The 19,680-nt window shown below is 40.6% G+C and overlaps 2 protein-coding genes across 3 annotated transcripts in view; both read right to left on the bottom strand.

The window, feature by feature from the left end:
* Positions 1–342: 342 nt before the first annotated feature.
* timm21 (translocase of inner mitochondrial membrane 21) lies at positions 343–6,702 on the bottom strand. Of its 2 annotated transcripts, XM_079489597.1 has the most exons (7): positions 6,113–6,702; positions 5,635–5,697; positions 3,779–3,876; positions 2,909–2,982; positions 1,369–1,474; positions 1,144–1,242; positions 343–1,107 (listed from the first exon to the last, which is right to left on the bottom strand). In XM_079489597.1, exons 1-6 carry the CDS (start codon positions 6,408–6,410, stop codon positions 1,144–1,146), a joined length of 738 nt encoding a protein of 245 aa, XP_079345723.1. In that variant the 5' UTR covers positions 6,411–6,702; the 3' UTR covers positions 343–1,107. The 2 variants fall into 2 exon arrangements, with proteins under 2 accessions (XP_079345723.1, XP_079345722.1); XM_079489596.1 differs by having other exon boundaries at positions 343–1,242.
* Positions 6,703–13,790: 7,088 nt separating this feature from the next.
* Positions 13,791–19,680, bottom strand: part of neto1l (neuropilin (NRP) and tolloid (TLL)-like 1, like) — a 127,644-nt gene continuing 121,754 nt past the window's right edge. The window contains exons 7-9 of the mRNA XM_079489024.1: positions 18,376–18,489; positions 14,830–15,460; positions 13,791–13,860 (exon numbers count right to left, since the gene is read on the bottom strand). Of these exons, the coding sequence (XP_079345150.1) occupies positions 13,800–13,860; positions 14,830–15,460; positions 18,376–18,489 (806 nt within the window). The 3' untranslated portion in view covers positions 13,791–13,799. The remainder of the gene's footprint in view (positions 13,861–14,829; positions 15,461–18,375; positions 18,490–19,680) is intronic.

Here is a 19,680-nt window from a genome sequence, read left to right as displayed (position 1 = left end):
GTGGATAGCATTAACAATAAGTTGAAGGGAAACTTCAACGTATTGCTTCAACTTATTGCTTCAACCTATTGCTTCAACTTATTGCTTCAACCTATTGCTTCAACTTATTGCTTCAACCTATTGCTTCAACCTATTGCTTCAACTTAATGCTTGCCGGCCTTGCCGCACACGCCTGTGCCGCAAGGTCGTGGCAGGCGTAAAGAGTGTCCCTTATTTCAAGATCTCAAAGGTGGCAACCCTAGCATTTTCAGAGGCAACAGTGTCATATGCCAAATATCCAAGTTTATTGTTGGTTGGTATTCAAATATGCACATAGCTAAAAATAAGTCAACAAAGTCAAGAAACAATATATTTCACACAATTTATTACAAATGTATAGTCACTATTTTCAGTGAAGTTGTGATTAATTTCTGGGAAAATGTAGAATCTTTCTCAAATTGGATACCAATTCAAGTATCAACAGCACAGTACATTTTAAGATTTTGTTCACAACAAAAATCATGTGATTTACAAAAGGTCAGCCACCAAAGAATATTGTTCGAATACAGTTTGTAAAGCAGGTTGCACAATCTTTTACAGAACCCCCAAATCATTGTAGTCTACTTAGCAGCCCATAGAGCCCCATTGTGAACCCAGACATGTTGAGTACACCAAGGTTTTATGTTAGAAATGTTGAGTATGGGTCCCCAGCATGTAGAAACTGCCGGATGCTAACTTGCATATGTTGAGCAATTTTCATATTGGCATACCATTAACAACCTATAGAAGGTAAAATATAAAAAAAATTCACCATGCTTTATGTAGCATGTGACGTGTCAAACTAGGGGGGTTTCATGATGCTGAATCCATTCCAAGCATTAGTTTTGCAAAAACACTCATTGGGCTAAAAACGGCCATTGACGTCATCACAAATGTGTATTTTCTTGTGTATTCTTTTGAGTATTGTTCAGACTCAGGCCCTACTGTAATTAGACTGTAAGTGTGAGGGTATTATTACTGTAGCATTCAATAAACATTTTGTCCCAACCATGTTATCTGCCAATCAATGCTCAAGCCTACATTTGATCAATGAAGCAGGCTGCAGCACCCCAGACTGGTTGATCAATGAAGCAGGCTGCAGCACCCCAGACTGCTTGTCTATTGTCAGACGTATCGGTTATCCTCTACGATGATGGTCCGTCTTGGGTAGGTTTCTACTTCCACAAATATGTAACGAAACTCATACTTTCCTGTTTCAGCATTCTGCAAAGGACAAAAGTACATAATATATTACATACAGATGTTTTAATCCGAACCATTTTATAGTTGCATAATTGTTGAACTATATTGTTTTATATAAATCACTGAAGGGAAAAAGAGAGTGATCACCTCTTTTGATTCTGAATGAACAGTTCCTTTGCGGCCTGGTTCTGAACCCTCGATGTAAAACTTGAGTCTCATGCACTTCAGCCCGTCCTTCAGATACTCCAGATGACTAAGGTAACACACACACACACACACACACACACACACACACACACACACACACACACACACACACACACACACACACACACACACACACACACACACACACACACACACACACACACACACACACACACACACACACACACACACACACACACACACACACACACACACACACACACACACACACACACGTGTTCATGCTACAATAAGCATGTCACTCAGTACTCTATGCGTATAAGTAACAGTGTCTCCGCCATATGTGGCGGCTGCCTATGCACACCGCCATCTTGCCGGCAAGGTTGTAACTAGGTGCAATTTTTCACCCCGCCCCCGCTATTCATTTACATGGAAGTTGCTCAGTGGCGTTTTGAAGCACCCGGAAGAACGCTCTACTTGTGCTAACAAGCGTTGAATGGCTTGATGACAGTCCATTCATCCAAATAGAAAAGTCCTATCTGCTATCTGATTGTATTAAACAATGTCAAACTCACCAACATTGCAGCTGTACGAAAAGCTTTCCATCTGCAAAGTGTTTGGAGTTTGGGCTCGTTGAATATCACTCAGCGGCCCATGCGTACCACCCGTTTCGAATTTGCACATAGGAGGTTGCTTTACGGATAATGAGCGTTTCCAAACTCTGACACTTCATCATCATCTGCAAGGAATTTCTTGACAGGAAGTAGCTCATAAAATGTCTACGTGGATTTTTATGAAACAAACACTTTGCAGACAGAAAGAGGATAATTCAAGTTTTTTGTATAGCTGCAATGTTGGTGAGTCTGACGTTTAATATCATCAGATATGACTTTTCTGTTTGGCTGTCAATGGGAAATTGCACCTAGTTACCAGTACCACCTTGCTGGCAAGATGGCAGCGGTATGCATAAGGTCAATACTTTGCCAGCCCTTTTGGGCATCCCGAGTTGTTGAGACCATCTAACAACCAGTCTGTGGGTATGCCCTAGGCTGCCATAAATAAAAACAAATAGTCTATAACCTAGCTCTCAAATGGTCACCCGCCGGTGTATTCTTATATGTATACATTATTTACTTCCATGCTACCTATATAAATCCCTACATTTTTTCTGTTCAGTGTCAGGCTAGCGATTCCCTGTTGCATACTTACAACTCTCTATGGCATTGGGCTGCCAGACTGGGATCACATAATTGGCACTGTTCCTTTTTTGACAAACACTCAAGTAAAGTACAGAATACTAAGAAAAATGTACTTAAGTACATCACCAAGGAAATGGACTTATAGCTGAACACTCTGATCAAAGCGACGTATTGTCAGTACGATAACTCTGGCAACACCAGGCAAGCTAATAACATGGCGAAAAGCGGAAGCACTGCATTTTGCCACTTTTTAGTGGTACAAAATTCTCAGTCAGAAATGAATTGAGCCGACATACTGTATTAATGGCATTCGTTCGTACCTGACTTGCTGTCTCCTTCCTCTGCGGGTGGTCTCACCATAACACACTATTGGCTCCCCAAATGCACCAATTACCTACAATTTAGAATAAAAAGAGAAAATACAATTGAGCAGTTCATATTCATTTTCTGACTTACTATAGCTTACTTCTTTTGTGCTGCTGTAGGTGTAGCTGACCCCAACTTTGACAGAGGAGTCAAAGTTGAACAAACGTTGCTCTATATCAGCGGTTCCCAAACCTTTTTGGCCATGCACCTCGTTACCTCCTGACCTAACTGATGTACCCCCCCACATGGAAATATAAATTGCATAAGCTATATAGAGACATACATTTCCTATTTATCCACATATACATGCACATATATGAACCTGAATATGGCATATATGCAACATAGGCTATGTTCTGCATATACTTGCCATATATTGGCATATGTTCATATATTTATAATAAAACCATAGCACCACCATTAGCCTTTTCATGTCGTGCACCCCCTAGAAGGCGCTCGCGCACCACAAGGGGTGCACGCACCACAGTTTGGGAACTACTGCTCTATATGGTAGAAATAGGTAAACAATATAAATGACGCTAGTTTTGTGGATAATTTTTTTAATGAGTGGCCCCCAGTCCCCCGCCAATTGACTGGAACGACTTCATATTTACCTAAACCCTAACCAGGCAATCAATGAATACCTTTGCAACCACTACGGCAAGTATTTCATACAGCTGAACTAACCCTTTAAACTCGATTTATACGTACTTGTCTTGCATGCTGGGTGTCGAAACTAGCAGATCACAAAACATCATGATGTGAATTTATGGCACACATCCCGATTTACAACCAAGTATAAATCAGGCATTACTGTACAGTACCTCTGGGTGTAACCTGACTAGGTTAAACGCTTTCCCGTAGATTTTGTTTGGGCTTGATGAAGAGAACAGCTCCTGGAAGACCACATATAGCAACCCTCCTAAAAAAAGAGTGCAAGTACATGTGCACACAAGAATTTAATCAACATGTGCCAATCTAGATGATACCTCACCATACTCACTATAACTCCTCATCTACTTCATGAGGCTACATGGATGGATGATAGCCCCATATGTACAGTATGATTGTGCACATTGAAGGTGAAAGTTTACACGGGTTTAGTGTTGCTGTGAATGCCGTCCTACAATTACAATTTACAATTTAGGCATTTAGCAGACGCTCTTAATCCAGAGCGATTTACATTAAGCAATAACAAAAGCATGGCATACATCACATATATAAAAGGTATGTCCTGTCCTGTGACGACTCCTGTCATAGCCTGGCTAATAAGCCAGACCGAATCAGCCGTTGGCAAAAAGAAAATGCCCGCGACAGTGTTGTGTGATATTAGTCTGGCTTATTAGCCAGGCTAGTCCTGTCACTCCAATCATGACTAGACTAGTGATGAGACATTGTACACAAATTGTGAAATGGTTAAGATGACAAGAGCTGACCCCCAGGCATTCACACTGCACAGCAACACTAAACACGTGTACACTTGCTTCAATGAGCACATGTACTGTTATTACAATTACACTAAACCGGGTGCATGCTTTTGGTTAGACATACCATTGGTCCGATATCTCAAACCCTCACACTAACCCTAGCCGCAATTTGCAACTCTAGATTTTCTTAATAATGGGATGAATCTAGAGTTGCAATACCCTCCATTGACTCCCCATTCATCCAATTTGCTTTTGCGATCTGCTTGTATTAAACAACGTTAAACTCACCAACAGTGCAGCTCTAGGCCAAGCTTGAATTATCCTCTTTCAATCTGCCAAGCTTTTGTTTCATAAAAATCCACCGTAGACATGTTATGAGCTACTTTCTGTCAAGAAATTTTCTGCAGGTGATTCTTTTTCTTAGTATTGGAGTTTGGAAGCACTCGTCGAAGTCACTGAACGGCCCTGCGTACCACCTGTTTTGCATTTGCACATAATGCAGGAGGCAGCAGTGCGACCCGTTAATAAAAACGAGTGCTTCCAAAATCCAACACTCACCTGCAGAGAATTTCTTGACAGAAAGTAGCTCATAACATGTCTACGGTGGATTTTTATGAAACAAAAGCTTGGCAGATTGAAAGAGGATAATTCAAGCTTGGCCTAGATCTGCAATGTTGGTGAGTTTAACGTTGTTTAATACAAGCAGATCGCAAAAGCAAATTGGATGAATGGGAAGTCAATGGAGGGTATTGCAACTCTAGATTCAAACCCTAATCTTAACCCTCTCCCAACCCTTAACGCACCCCTCACCAACCTTAATCCGGTCGTTTTAACGCACCCTCATCTAGTGGGACCAATGCTATGTCTAACCAAAGTATGCCCCCACTGGAGGAACTGCAACATACAATTTGTGTGCCATTTTACATATTATGCACCCATTGAAGGGCGTTTACAAGTGTTGTGTGTGAAGATTTGACTGAATAAACGTTTTATTTTTGCCAGAACTTGGCAAAAATTAATATGTCTAATAATAACTACATGACAGGAGACAGGATCTGGCCCGTGGCCCCATGTTGCAGCAATTAATAATCAAATTAAATTTAGAATGCTGCCCAGGAAAATTACATTGAGTGTTCTATGGCATTATAGAATGAAATGTATGGAATATATAAAGCCCTTTCTAGGGTTAGGATGGATGCCAGCTTTTTTATGACATTGTCACCACACAATAATAAGGCATTTGCGTCAGTCACCTGTTACACTGAGTCCGATGAGTACCACTATGAAGTAGGTGAAGTCTCTGCCTGCGTCCTTTACTGTCAGTGGAAGGGTGTGAGACAGATAATTGCAGACTTCAGTTATATAATAAGACAGTAAGACTCACGCAATATGAAGTAGTATTATTAATGTAATACTATAATGAATGATTAGCCTGTAGTGTACGTACTATCATTATGCATGCAGGTAACGTGGCTGGTGTAATGTATTGTGAAGGCATGTAGTGTGCCTTCACAATTGAAGGCATGTATTGTGATGTATTGTGTTCATTTTTGATGAATTGAACATGGTGGACCCTCTTGTAAACAAGTGTAATGCTTAATTGGGTCGTCCACTCACAGTTAACAGACTTTGTATTGAGTTTGTGCTTGAAATGTACTGTAATTCTGAAAACTGTTAATAAATATTTCAATCAATCAATCAGTGTAATTGTATTGTGAATGTATTGTTTACCCTTTTGAGCAGCCGAGGGTTTTGCCATACCGCGTTGGTACTTGGAAACAGACATCTGCCCACCCTCTCTCTCCTTGGGACTGCTTTTATTTCTAAGCATAGAGTCTAGATAAATATCCCGTCTTTGCGTAACATTTTTGCATCCGGCGGCAGATGATGAAGTACCATCTGTCTTTCTGAAGAAGAAAATCCCTGATGATGTTGTAGAAGCGGTCCTCAGCAAGCTGATCTGTGTGTGTCTGCAACATGACTGTAGCAAATGTCGGTGCACGGCTTTTAATATCAAAGAATACGCCATGGCTGGCTCTCACGGTGACACTGCTAGCCCTAGAATGTCTCTGTATGTTGTCAGTGTGTTGTGTAAGTGTTGTCAGTGAGCAGGGGTTTCAAAACGCCAACGTCTCACCTACACCGTACAATATTACGATCTGTGCCATTAATGCGTTTTGATGTAAAAGGAAAAAACAAGCTCTTTATATATCCATAAATAACCTGTCCTGCACAGATTCCTCAGTACAGCTTGTATTGCCTCAGATGCGCCCAGATCTGCCTGCATGTCCTCTGAGACGCCTAATGATGTCGTCAGAACACCGAAGTGGTCACAGAAGGATCATGGGAAATTGAGTCCTTATAACACGTGTAGATTAAGAGTAATTCAAAATAACAGACATGAGAAAATCAAAATCAGTTTATTGAAAACATTCTCTCCAGCATTGTTTTATGTGTTGTATAAATAATATATGCAAATGGTTTTAAGACATCATTGTGCCATCAAATAAACTAAAAATATATATTACACCATTTAGTGTTAGAATTTCAGTAGATGGAGGGATAGAAATGTAGGCTAGTTGTTAAAGGGATATTTCACTTTCAAAATAACTTTTGGTCAATTCATCATCTACTCAGGCTTATGTGAACACCCCAGACAGTTTTTATGTTGCTTGATTCAGTATTTAGATATTTGATATTCATTTTAGCTTCAAACTCCATTTTAACCATGATAGATTCATCGAAAACACCTGACCTTATTTCTGTTGACTGATACAATCCTTCTAATACGTGAGGGGGCCGTGCTTTTTCATTTACTGTTTTCATTTATTGTCTCCACCAGGCCGAAGGCATGGGGAGAGAGTATGTTTTGCACTCTGTCCGTGTGTGTGTGTGTCCTTCCTTCCGTCCGTCCGTCCGTCCGTCCGTCCGTCCGTCCGTCCGTCCGTCCTTCCGTCCGTTATCAGCTAATCTCCGGCACCGTTGGCCCGATCAATGCCAAACTTTGCACACACACTCCCTGGATGCCAACGATGAACCTCTGCCCCACATTTTCCAGAACGGCCTGTTATAGCGCCACCATGAGGCAGCTTTTCACATTGTTTACCTAAAACTGCACCGATCTGCGTGATACGTTGCATGCACACTCCCTAGAGGCCAAGGACAAACCTTTGACCTGCATTTTCCGCATCTGCCTTTTATAGCGCCACCAGGAGGCCGACTTTTGTAAAACACATTTTTTGATATTACTCCTCCAGATTCTGTCCAAAAATCTCACAAATCGTTACACAGTATCTCTATGGTCATGTGCTCAAGTCGGATCTGTCCGATATTTCATATTCCATCCTAATTGGCTATAATTGGCTTTCACAGTTTGCAAGATTGCCCCGTTTTGAACAAAAGCCTCAAATCATGAACGCAGCATGCAATTTACGTGAAATCTTTCACACATTTTCTTACTAGGCTGAGGAATATATCCCACCCTTTTCACATTGGCCTGTTATAGCGCCACCAACAGGTTGATTTTTGCAAAACACATTTTTGGAACAAAATGCTTAAAAAACACGTTTATATTAATCCTAAACATTTTGCCAAACATCTCACACAGTCCTATCCTCCTGGTGGAGACCTGTGCCCAGAAGGGCACTTTTTCTAGTTTTTAATGTACTTTTTTATTCTCCTCTGTTGCGCTATACGTGGTCTGCCACATTTTCCAAAATAACGATGAAAAATGAAAAATAAATGAAAACGGTAAATGAAAAAACACGGCCCCTCACATATTAGAAGGACAGTATCAGTCACCATAAAAAGGTTGGGTGTTTTCGATGAATCTATCATGGTTAAAATGGAGTTTGAAGTTACAATGGGTTTGTATAGGAAGCGGGCGGGGCAGCTAAAATTAATGTCAAATATCTAAATAGTAAATACTGAATCAAGCAACTTAAAAACTGTATGGGGTGTTCACATAAGAGCACATGAGTAGATGATGAAATGACCAAAAGCTTTTTTGAAAGTGAAATATCCCTTTAAGTCATAGAATGTAACAGTGGCACATGTATGAATATGATATAGCCTATTATCTTTTTTCTTTCTTTTGCTTTTTTTGGCTGCTGTCTTGATTTCTGAACAACAGGACTGTATGGTATTATGTTCAGAATGCAAATAAATAACCTACAGCCGTAAATGTAACATAACACCCAAAGTAACAAACAAAATGTGTGTTCATCAGGAAAATTGTCTATTATTTTGTTTACGTGAGAATGAGAAAAAATATATATTAAAAAAAGATTCTTATTTTCATTCCCAGAACAAATGTACATTAAAGGTATTTTTTTTTAAGAGTTTCAGTCCAGTATTTCAAATTATCAGTGTCCCATGGCTTGTCAATCCTAGCCACTTGTCGAGCACGGGTAAATGCACCGTTGTAATCCAAAGAAGAAAAAATGTATACGCAATACACCAAATGCTTTTTCTTATTTTCTTTTGTTCCTCAACCACAACACTCTATATGGGTAAAGTTGTTCACTGTAACAGTTCAGTCAAGATGCACAGGGAAGAGAAACGTTAGTTCCACAAGTTGTCAAACTTGGCAAGATGCAGAGGAATGATGCATCTGTCTGAAGTATCTGTAGAGAAATGAAAACACTATTACTTTAGGTTCATTCTGTCTTCTTGTGGGTGAATTGGCTCCGACTCACATTATCAATGTGGTGTCGACTCCCATCTACACTAGTAGACAGGTTTGTGTAGAAAGAGAGAGAGGGGAATCTATTGCTTTGCTTTCAACCATGTATTATTATCATTATTAACAGCCATGTTAGCAGTATAAGCACATAAGACAACATACACCAAAAATCAGCACATTGTACATGTACAAAAAGAAAATATTTTATTTGATATCGGTAGGGGCGGGAAGTGTGTGTGTGTGTGTGTGTGTGTGTGTGTGTGTGTGTGTGTGTGTGTGTGTGTGTGTGTGTGTGTGTGTGTGTGTGTGTGTATAGACAGAAGACGTGTAGGGAGTTATACAGGTAGCATGGAAGTAAAATAATGTATACATACAGACAATACATAAAGTAATACACACATATATGACAAATTGACAATACAGTAAAATGAACACAGCAAAGGAAATTGAAGGCAAAAGTTAGAGCTAGAGAGAGATGCTTAATTTATGCACCATCCTTTGTTGTGTGCCAAAATAGCACATGTATAATATCACAACGCATTGTGAATTTATAGATACATTATTTTGGGCATGCAACAACGTCATATGATGAAGAGAGAGAGAGAGAGAGAGAGAGAGAGAGAGAGAGAGAGAGAGAGAGAGAGAGAGAGAGAGAAGGAAAAGCAAGAGAAATTCTTCTCATACACATGTAACATTCAGTTTGTATTTTGGCTCTCCACAATGAAGGCTTTGTGAAATGCAGACTAAAACAACAGCTCCCTATAGTTTAGTTGAATGTGTTCACTAATATACTAACTGTTAGTAGGCTACATTTCAGCACCAGAGCAAACATTTCATTGTCCATAATGCGCTAGTGATGTTTTGGACAAATAGTATTTAGGAATAATTCCTTATGTTTGAACCCATTTGAAGTACTCCATGGGTGTGATTGACCTTATCAGGACAGTTCAAATTATAACCGGTAAGTTGTAAGCAATAGAAAAAGTATATTAAACAGTATTTTCAAATCCCATCTGGCACTAAAAAAAAAAACGAAAGTACAATTATAAATCTTATTTTGCTGAGGTTTAGTATCAATGTTTCTATCTAAAGCAAGTCCACTACATTTTAATCATGTCCAGATATGGTGATACAGTTACATACGATGGGACACACTAAAGTACAAAGGGAACACTGACTACATGAGCCGATAACACAAAGGCATTTTTCCCCTTATTTTATTTTTATTGTTACAAAGCATCAGTAAAATCTGCCCTGAAAGATATTTTGAGTATTCTTTAAAAACTGACCTTCTTTCAGTTCGCCTTAGTATAAAAGTCTGTTTTAATACAAAGATTTTAAGTTTCTACGGTAGAAGAGAGATAGACAGACTTTTTGAAAGTCAAAAAATAAAATTAAACATTTGTCAAAAATGATTATGCGTGTCAAAAATGTCAATTAATAACCTTTGAAAGGGAATTGTATTTAGGTAAAAGTGAAATGTTGAAGTTTAGTAGCGCCGTGCTTTTGTCCTATTTGCTTAGCTAAGCTACAATACTGCATGCAATTAATACTGCAATATGATCTTTCCTTGGCTTACACAAAGTGGTTTACGTATTAGTGGATGCCTCAATGTTAGTGGATTCACGTTTTGATGGATATAGTTGCACAGCATGCACAAGTCATACAATTGCATCTTGTATTGCCACAAAAAGTAATCAAATTTTGGTAATTCCAAAGCTGTTCAATTTCAACACAGACTAGTAATTAGCCATGTTTATTTCCAATTAAAACTAATAAAACACGTTGCCTTCCTAAATTTGACAAACTGCTAGTGTTAATAATTTGCAGCTGAAATCATAATGTGTAGGTTTATATCAAAACGTCAACAAGCATGCAAAGAAATTATGCTATAAAAGTTAGTAGATGATTATGTTATTATCTTTTATTTATTTATTTGGATGGATCTGTGACAGTGAGAAACATATTTCTGGCTTAGGTCCAAAATGTAAAATTAATATTCAAGTCCAGCTAATTCCAGTAAGACTATAGAAAACCTGGCATGACTATGCCCTGCTGAAAGTACATAGCCTACTGGTATTAAATGTTTCAAAACATCAAAATGTGTCACAGTCAGACAGCATTCCAGCTAACATCTTTCCATCTGCATAGTTCTTTTGTGATCATGTCTGCACAAGAACATATTCGCCACGTGTTCGTCAAAGTGTCCTTTCGTCACCATCACACATCATATGCTGGTGTAAATCTCCGCTCTGCATTTTCATAGCGCATTGACGCCCGTTCGTATTGATCCAGGATTGCACTATTCTCAAGAAGTCTACATGGTGGAGACAATGCAACATAATGTAGAAGAAAAGAATCAGATAAACACACAATCTCTCTCTCTCTCTCTCTCTCTCACACACACACACACACACACACACACACACACACACACACACACACACACACACACACACACGTCACACACACACACACACACACACACACACACACACACACACACACACACACACACACACACACACACACACAGAGCAGTTCCCACAATGAGACACAACAGAATGAGTAACACCTCATGTGACTGCTCCATAATAATGCGTGCATATAAAGCTGCATATTATTCATGATAATTTGTACCCTGTTTCAACTCATGATATATGACTAAAATATCTGAATCAGAATTCCACCCCAACACAGTGTCACACTGTATTCTTATACAGTAGCCACCTTATGGAAGCAGCATGAGCATGGAGCGCACACATGGCATGTTACAATGTAAAGGCATAAATAGAGACTTCACAATTAATCAAACATTCAAATAATAAATACAACAAGTGACACACACCATGCAAAAAATACAGAGCTATCCTGTATACGTGTGCGATCAGAAATATCAAATACATTCCTGGATAACCACAGGAGCTCAATCTAAGTAGTGTTAGTGGAAGCTCAACCTAAGTTGTACTATAATGCATTGTAAGGTTTCATATTGGAATGTGCAGTGAACATCCCATTTTCCCCACTTAAAGGGATAGTTCACCCCCTAAATGACTCTTTTTCTATTGATTGCTCCCCCCATGGAGACTTGAATTCATGGATATTTTTTGTTTTTGTCGCATTCCTAAGCCAATAACTTGATGACCAGCTTCCTACTTATATGCTCCCTATGGAGACACAAAATAGACTCTTTGTGTCTCCATAGGGAACCACTGCTGCTCATCGAATTATTGAAAACAAAAATATACCCATGAATTCAAGTCTCCATGGGGTCAGTAATCGATAGAAACAAATGATTTCTTGGGGGGGGTGAACTATCCCTTTTAAGTAACAGCAGGAATTATTTTTTGCTTTTCAGTAATATAGATTTGCCTTTGTGCTTTAAATAGAATTTAACCCATTTTGGACTGAGGTCGATAAAAAAAGGCTTCTAAATCCTACATTTTTTCTGAAAACCCTATGTTTCTATGTCAGTGGTGCTCAACCTTTTTCATGTCAAGGACCCCCAGAATTATCTCTATTGGGCCACGGACCCCCATCTCAAAATATGTAGTTCCAGGGACCCCCCAGAAGCAAATATTTTAGTTAAAAATGTTCGCTCTGAAATATATATTCAATGATTTGCGCCACATTTTAACGATTTTTCAAAAATAGCAGACCTACAAGCTTGTAGCGCGCCAGTCGGTGGCGCACTATGAGCTTGTAGATCTGCTATTTTTCAATAGCTAAAGTATAACATAATGCTTGAAACACCAACAGGGGTTCCCGCCCAGAATGTTTTAAGGTGTTTTATACACATGGGAGGTCGCTGTAGGCCTACTAATGGGGGGGAAAGTGCAAAGGTTAGACATCATTTATTTATTTAACAGCGGGTTCAACTGAAGATGATTGGGAAAAGTCCATGCCAATGAATACACATCGAGTGATACGATGTATGCCCTCAGTAGGAGAGGGCATAGCTTGAGCATCACAGAGACTATCAAACAAACTTGCTAGGAGGGCAAGATGGCCGCAAGCAGGAAAACCATCTTGGTGAAAATGAACTAAAAAAAAGAGATTACCCAGGGGCAAAAGTCACAGAAAGGGAAAAATAAATTACATAAAGGTATAGACGAATCCAGAAACGGGTCTCATGGTCGCAGCTTACGTATTTCCTGTAGGCGGACTCGACATAGCTGCAGGGTTTAAACCCTCACCAGGCGCACCTCTTCTACTACAGTGAACGGTAGAGTGACTGATGTTAGTCTGCCTCAAACGTTACTCTTTTACCTGCTTTTTACTAACACTAACATTACAAAGATGCCCAGAACATCAAGATGAACCTGTGTAGTTTATGGCTGCTCCAACAGTAGTGGCAACATTAAAAAAAAAAAAAAAACGGAATGTCAAAATATCCACCGCGGTGGCTGAGACCAGAGCCATTGAGTAATGGTTGAGACGAAGCAGTGAAAGGTCCTGAAAGATACATAATGTCAGTCTTACCCAATACCCAATCTTTCTGTTTTATGAACACAAGGCTGCTGTATTTTATACCTCATACTAAGCATTTAAAGACGTGCGGATTTACCCCGCAGCTACGTCAGCTCCGCCTACAGGAAATACGTAAGCTGCGACCATGAGACCCGTTTCTGGATTCGTCTATATACTAACTTCCATGGGCAAATGATGACTACACAACAACATATAAAGATGTTGATTGTTGGATAGGGGGTGCTTACCTTGTGAGATTGTCTCTTAGACCCTAGTTGTGTTGTACTCTGATTCATGTTTGCTCAAAGAGCCAATGAGGCAGAACCTGAAATGTCAGGGCTCTTTCATTTAATGTCAAACTCCTTTTGCATAGAGAGGTCAGAATGCATTTAATATGTGGCATATCAGTAATACATTTCATTAGTGGTTTGCTTGCCTCGCTCTGTGAGTGTTTCATGCAGACTTTTGTAGAAAATTAATAATCAACAGTCAAATACAATTAGGATAAAGCACATAAAAGTGCATGCAGGAGAATACCGAATGTGTTTTCTCCAGAAATATATTTTGATACCTCAATATCCTTGTAAACACATACAATTACTTTTCAAGCGGTCAAGGTGCAGTTAACAGAGTAAAATATGTTTTCTTTTTCGAATAGAAAAAATCCTGTTCATGCCAAAATATTGAACTATACTGAACGGAAATAATAAATTTTCACAGTTAATATAAATGCATTTCAACTTGTTTATCATTTGCATTCGTGTCAATAAAATCAGTAATCTCTAGAAATAGTCAGGCACAGATACAAGCCCTTGTGCTAACAGTCAGCACGAGACTGCTTACAGAGTTAGCATCTGCTAGAAAGAGGTCTGCATTTGCTTTAAAGAGCTCTGACAAGCCTCCATGAACAGCAGAGTCTATAGCGGCACACTATAAATTAATTAAACCTCGCAAGGAGTTTGTCATGTTCAAGGATGAGCATGCAAGAGGGGAGGAGGAGGGGTTTCAATATCATAATATAGCCCTTTTTGAAATATTGCACTTGCAAAAAGTATGATAGCAAGAGGAGAGAGAACCAAGGTCAAAGTAAAAAACTAAACCTTTCACTGCCATAATTGTAGAAAGGAAAAGACATAGCTCGCTGAATAAATGAGAGGGGTGGAAAAATAATGAATGTAAAGCTAAAATAAGAGGAACATCAAAGACAGATGTCACCCTGCCCCAAACTCCCAACATCCCCATAGAAACCTCTAGGGCAGCTGTTCCTCCCCATCAGAAATCTATGGATACTGACCGCTGTACAGCCTTCTCGTGGCGCGACAGCCGGTGGCTGGTGGTGGGGACATCATCCAGGTCGTCATCCAGGTCACATCCGTTGTCCGCCGCCTCCTGCGAATAGCTGTGCTTCATGACCAGGATGCTGCGCCGGTTCCCAGTGCCCGGCAGCAAGGGCCGCACGGCCATGGACTGCTGCGCGGGCATGTCTGTGAGCAGTGCGGCCGCCGCCGCATCGCGCACGCTCAAGTTCCCGCGGCTGCCGCGTCCCACACGCCCGCCGAGCGACAGCTGCGACAGGTGGCCCGAGCCAGGGTTGGAGCCACAGTGGTGGTCGTGGACGCAGTGCGAGGAGGCACGCCGCAGGGCGTGGTAGTTCTCAAAGTCCTCCGCCAGGTCGACCAGGTCCGCCGAGGCGGTGGCGGCGGCGGCGCTCCGCAGCGTGCACAGCTCGTAGTGCGGCGGCTCAAAGACCTCCTGGAACATGGTGGGGTCGTAGTCCTCCCGACGCAGAATGTACTTCTTACGCGGCTGCTTGACCTGGACGATGACGGAGATGATGAGCAGGAGCAGCACGATGCAGCACGTGACGCCGATGATGGTTCCATTTGTGCCGTTCAGGTTGTCCAGGATGTTGACAGTCCTCTTCTCTGTATAGAGGGGGAGGGAGAGGGGGGGATATGAGAGCGAGAGAGGGGGGAGGGAAGACAATACAACTTCCGATGATTGCCGTCAAAACAGAACCTCATAAAACATTTGAAGGAGATCTGGTCGGCAAAGTTTACAATATAATCTCGAAAAAGAGATTTGCCTCAGACATTTCCTTGCATGCCGTATTGGAACCATGAGAAATGAAAGCATTCCTAAGCAGATGGAGAAATCACAGCTCGCATGTAAAGATAATTCCTAGCACATGGTCAACGATCATGTACAAGATTTGCCAAGGGCAAGATTCTCATCAAACAGTTGGACAAAAAGGTCAGAGCGAATATTAGACCTGTTTGTCACCAGGGAAATACAGAGAGCAGAGAAGACTAACAATGCATGTCTAACAATGCAGTCTCCGGGGACATCTGACATTTGAATATAGGGATTAACATGTAGAGCAGAGCTTTGGTGAGAAGCCTTCCCTGTGTCTAAACAGTTGTGTTCAGAGGGGTAAGGAAAGAAAGAGAACTTGACAGTTTGCCACTAATGAGGACAAATGTGGGCAATGCAGCAGCCCAATACATTAACATTAAGGGGAGAGAAGGCATACAAGTGAGAGAGACGTAAACACGAGGCTGTTGCTCGCTGACTGCACGTCTCCATGCTCTGCTCAGAAAGCATGGTGAAACAGTAGCTTGGGTCGGATGAGGAACAGGTCATGGAGGAGGATTAAATAAAGTGATGCTATTTTTCATTGGCTGTACTTAGGGTACTTTGTAACGTTTGCTTTGAAAAGCTCTTTAAATAAAATAAATAAATGGAACAAAGTTTATTACCAAGGCTTCGGAGAGTTACATACCTATACGATACAGAATACAGATGCATCTTCTTTAGAAGAGAAACTGATTTAACCACTGTAATAAGAAGCTGCCCTCTAGGGGTGGCAGGAACACTGCTACAGAGATGATGGGTTTTTGTAGGCCAAGATAGATAGAAGCTATTCCTGCCATGGGGTCCCACAACAGATTCCCACCCAGTGGAATGTATGGATTGGGCTTTGAATACAAAATCTATGAAAAGCTCTGTAGCAAACAAAGGTTTATGGTATTTAACCCATTTTGACCTGAGATCAGATTCTAAAAATGTCTTCTACATCCTGACAGTTTTCTGAAAAAGCTATGTTTCTATGTCAGTCGTCAGTCGATTTTTCAAAAATAGCAGACCTACAAGCTCGTAGCGCGCCACTCGGTGGCGGGTTCCCGCCAAAATGGGTTAATACATTTTAACACAAAATCTTCACATAACACCACACATGTCACCTTTCCACATAGGGAAGTTTAGCAAGCACATACTGGCACTCGGGTAGCAGACCGTAGCACAGTGAGGGTGATAAGTGTCATTGCATGTACTCCCACTGGCTGGGGCGGCACCTGTCAAGGCCTATTCATAGTCTGGATTTTCGGTGGTGAGGTGACCACCGCTCCGGTGGTGAGCTGACCACCGGAGCTGAAATAACGTTGAGCGGTCGTGTGTAAAAACAGAGAGAAGGGCTGGAGCGGTGGCGGTGGTTTGCTCTTCACCGCGGCTCGTGACGTCATGTTGTAGTTCGGTGGTCACCCCACCACCGAAAATCCAGTCTATGTATGAGCCTTCAGCGGGGAGCGTTGGGCGGGAGGAGTAGGACAAAGGTTCTACGTCCTCCTGGTGGGAGGCAGGTGAGCCAGTAGGATACAACAGCAGTGAGAGGCAGGTGAGCCAGTAGGATACAACAGCAGTGAAGAACACAGAAATGTGTGTGGGGAGGAATAGGGGGTAAAAAAAAGAATTGGCTACTCTATGTAATTGATGTCATTGGGGAGACCATTATGAAAATCCATATATGTTAATGTTCCAATGCACTCTGTTCCAAATGTGTTCTTAACTGTGAAAAAATGATAAAGACAGCTTAACCCTGAACTGCTAACCGCCCACACACACACACAACCAGTAGACACACAGTACTTTGCATTGATTGACCTTGGAGCTATAATAGAGTAACAGCATGGATCTAAACACAGCAAGGTCTAGGAACCAGTACAACTGATTGATTAAAAGGAATTGGGCTCCCCTGCAGCGTCCACAGCAGAATTAATTACCACCCAACTCACCTGGATAATATTGACAGGATATCATATGTATATACCTGTAGGGAATCACTGAAAATAGGATAATGTTATCGGAAAACTGTAGTTGAACTATGGAACTGCCGCTATAAGCACCTCTGGGACTCTGGATCAATGGACTGAATGATCCAGGTGATTTGAAAATCTGTGCAGAGGAGGAGGATTAAAAGCACAGCGGAAATGTAATAGCCTCTCTGAGTCAGAGAGACCTCGACTGGCTATAAGCAGCAGTAGAAAAAACAACAAAAAATTAGGGATGCACCGAAAGGGAAATTATTGGCTGAAACCGAATACCGAATATAGGAAACAGTTGGCCGAAAACCGAATACCAAATATCCGAATATGATTATTAATATTATATATCTTTTTTCCTACCATTGCTGTCATGGCCGTACCTTAAAGCTACCTGATTTATGGCAAAGGAAATGGTTATGGCAACTTAACTTAAATAATAATCACTATTATGGGTCCATAAAACATTTATTCAGCTCTTTTGAATGCATTAATTGTATACACTATTCGGTGATATATTTTCTGTTTATTCGGGCCAAAACCGAATAGGCCGAAAATGCATTTTTAGCCATTTTCTGCCGAATATTGTCTGCGGCCGAATATTCGGTGCATCACTACTTAAATGTTGAAATGAAAGTAAGAATCTACAGATATAAGACTGATTCAAAAGCACTTTCAGATGAAGGAACATAACATACACTGTGATTCCAGGAATCTGAGCTTTGCATGGGATCACCACTCACCTTTGCAGTGGTTCTCATCCCAGGGGTAAACACAGTTCTGCATGCCGTTACAGACCAGCGTGTTGTTGATGCACATGTTACTGTGGCAGAAGAACGTGTTCGCTTCACATGGAGCTGGGATAGGAGAGAGAGAGGGGGGGTTATTGCAATTGATTGATTGATTGATTGAAATATTTATTAACAGTTTGCAGAATTACAGTACATTTCAAGCACAAACTCAATACAAAGACTGTTAACTGTGAGTGGACAACCCAATTAAGCATTACACTTGTTTACAAGAGGGTCCACCTTGTTCAATTCATCAAAACATTTAGAGACGTACAAATAGACACTTCTATATAGTCAAAGAACAGAACTAAGCAATTATGTTTTACATAAGTAAGAGTATCAATACTGCAATGTAGATTTCCTCTGTTACAAGTTAACCCATTTAGGCCTGACATCGAAATTTTAAAAAAATGTATTTTTAAAATGTATTTTTTTCTGAAAAACCTCATGTGTCTATATCAGTGGTTCTCAATATTTCATGTCAAGGACCCCAAAAATTATATGCAATATGCTGCCGACCCCCATCTGAAAAATGATGTTGTTCCAGGGACCCCCACAGAAGCAAAGATTTGAGTTAAAAACTGAAACGCTGAAAGATTTGAGGCACATTTTCAGGATTTCTAAAAAATAGCAGACCTACAAGTTCGTAGCGAGTTCTATGAGCTTGTAGATCTGCTATTTTTCAATAGCTAAATTATAACAATGTTTAAAACACCAAAAGGGGTTCCCGACCAAAATGGGTTAAAAGTCCTGTATACAAACAATACTACTTACTCAAAGTACAAAAGTAGTGGCATGCCGCATGATAGCAACTTGGAATACTTGGAAATATAAAATTCTGTTGCAATTCAATACATTTAAAGCATTCATCTATAGATATATAAATCCATCCATCCATCTTTGACCGCTTACCAGGAGCTGTTCCAGCTGAGAGCTCCAGACTTCCCTTTCCCATTTAAAGCATTACTACTACTAAATAGTCAGTAAGAGTGCTTGAAATGTGAAATAAATAAACACGCACTAGAATGAAAGGCACTAGCCTTGTGTATTCCAAATACACAGTCATAGATCGGTCCTAACAATTGGCAGGTGGTGTGATTAATTACCATTAATTACAACGCACATGTGTCATTTGTGTGCCCCATACGTTTGTGCTTCCCAAACATAGACTGTTCTCAAATTCATATTCAAATTCAAATTTCATATGTTCAGTCCAGCAGTCATTTTGGGTCCGGCCTCTCGCCGGAAGAGAATGTC

The sequence above is a fragment of the Electrona antarctica genome (assembly GCF_951216825.1).
Source record: "Electrona antarctica genome assembly, chromosome: 20".
Classification (NCBI taxonomy): Eukaryota; Metazoa; Chordata; class Actinopteri; order Myctophiformes; family Myctophidae; genus Electrona; species Electrona antarctica.
This window is presented reverse-complemented; position numbering and strand designations above follow the sequence as displayed.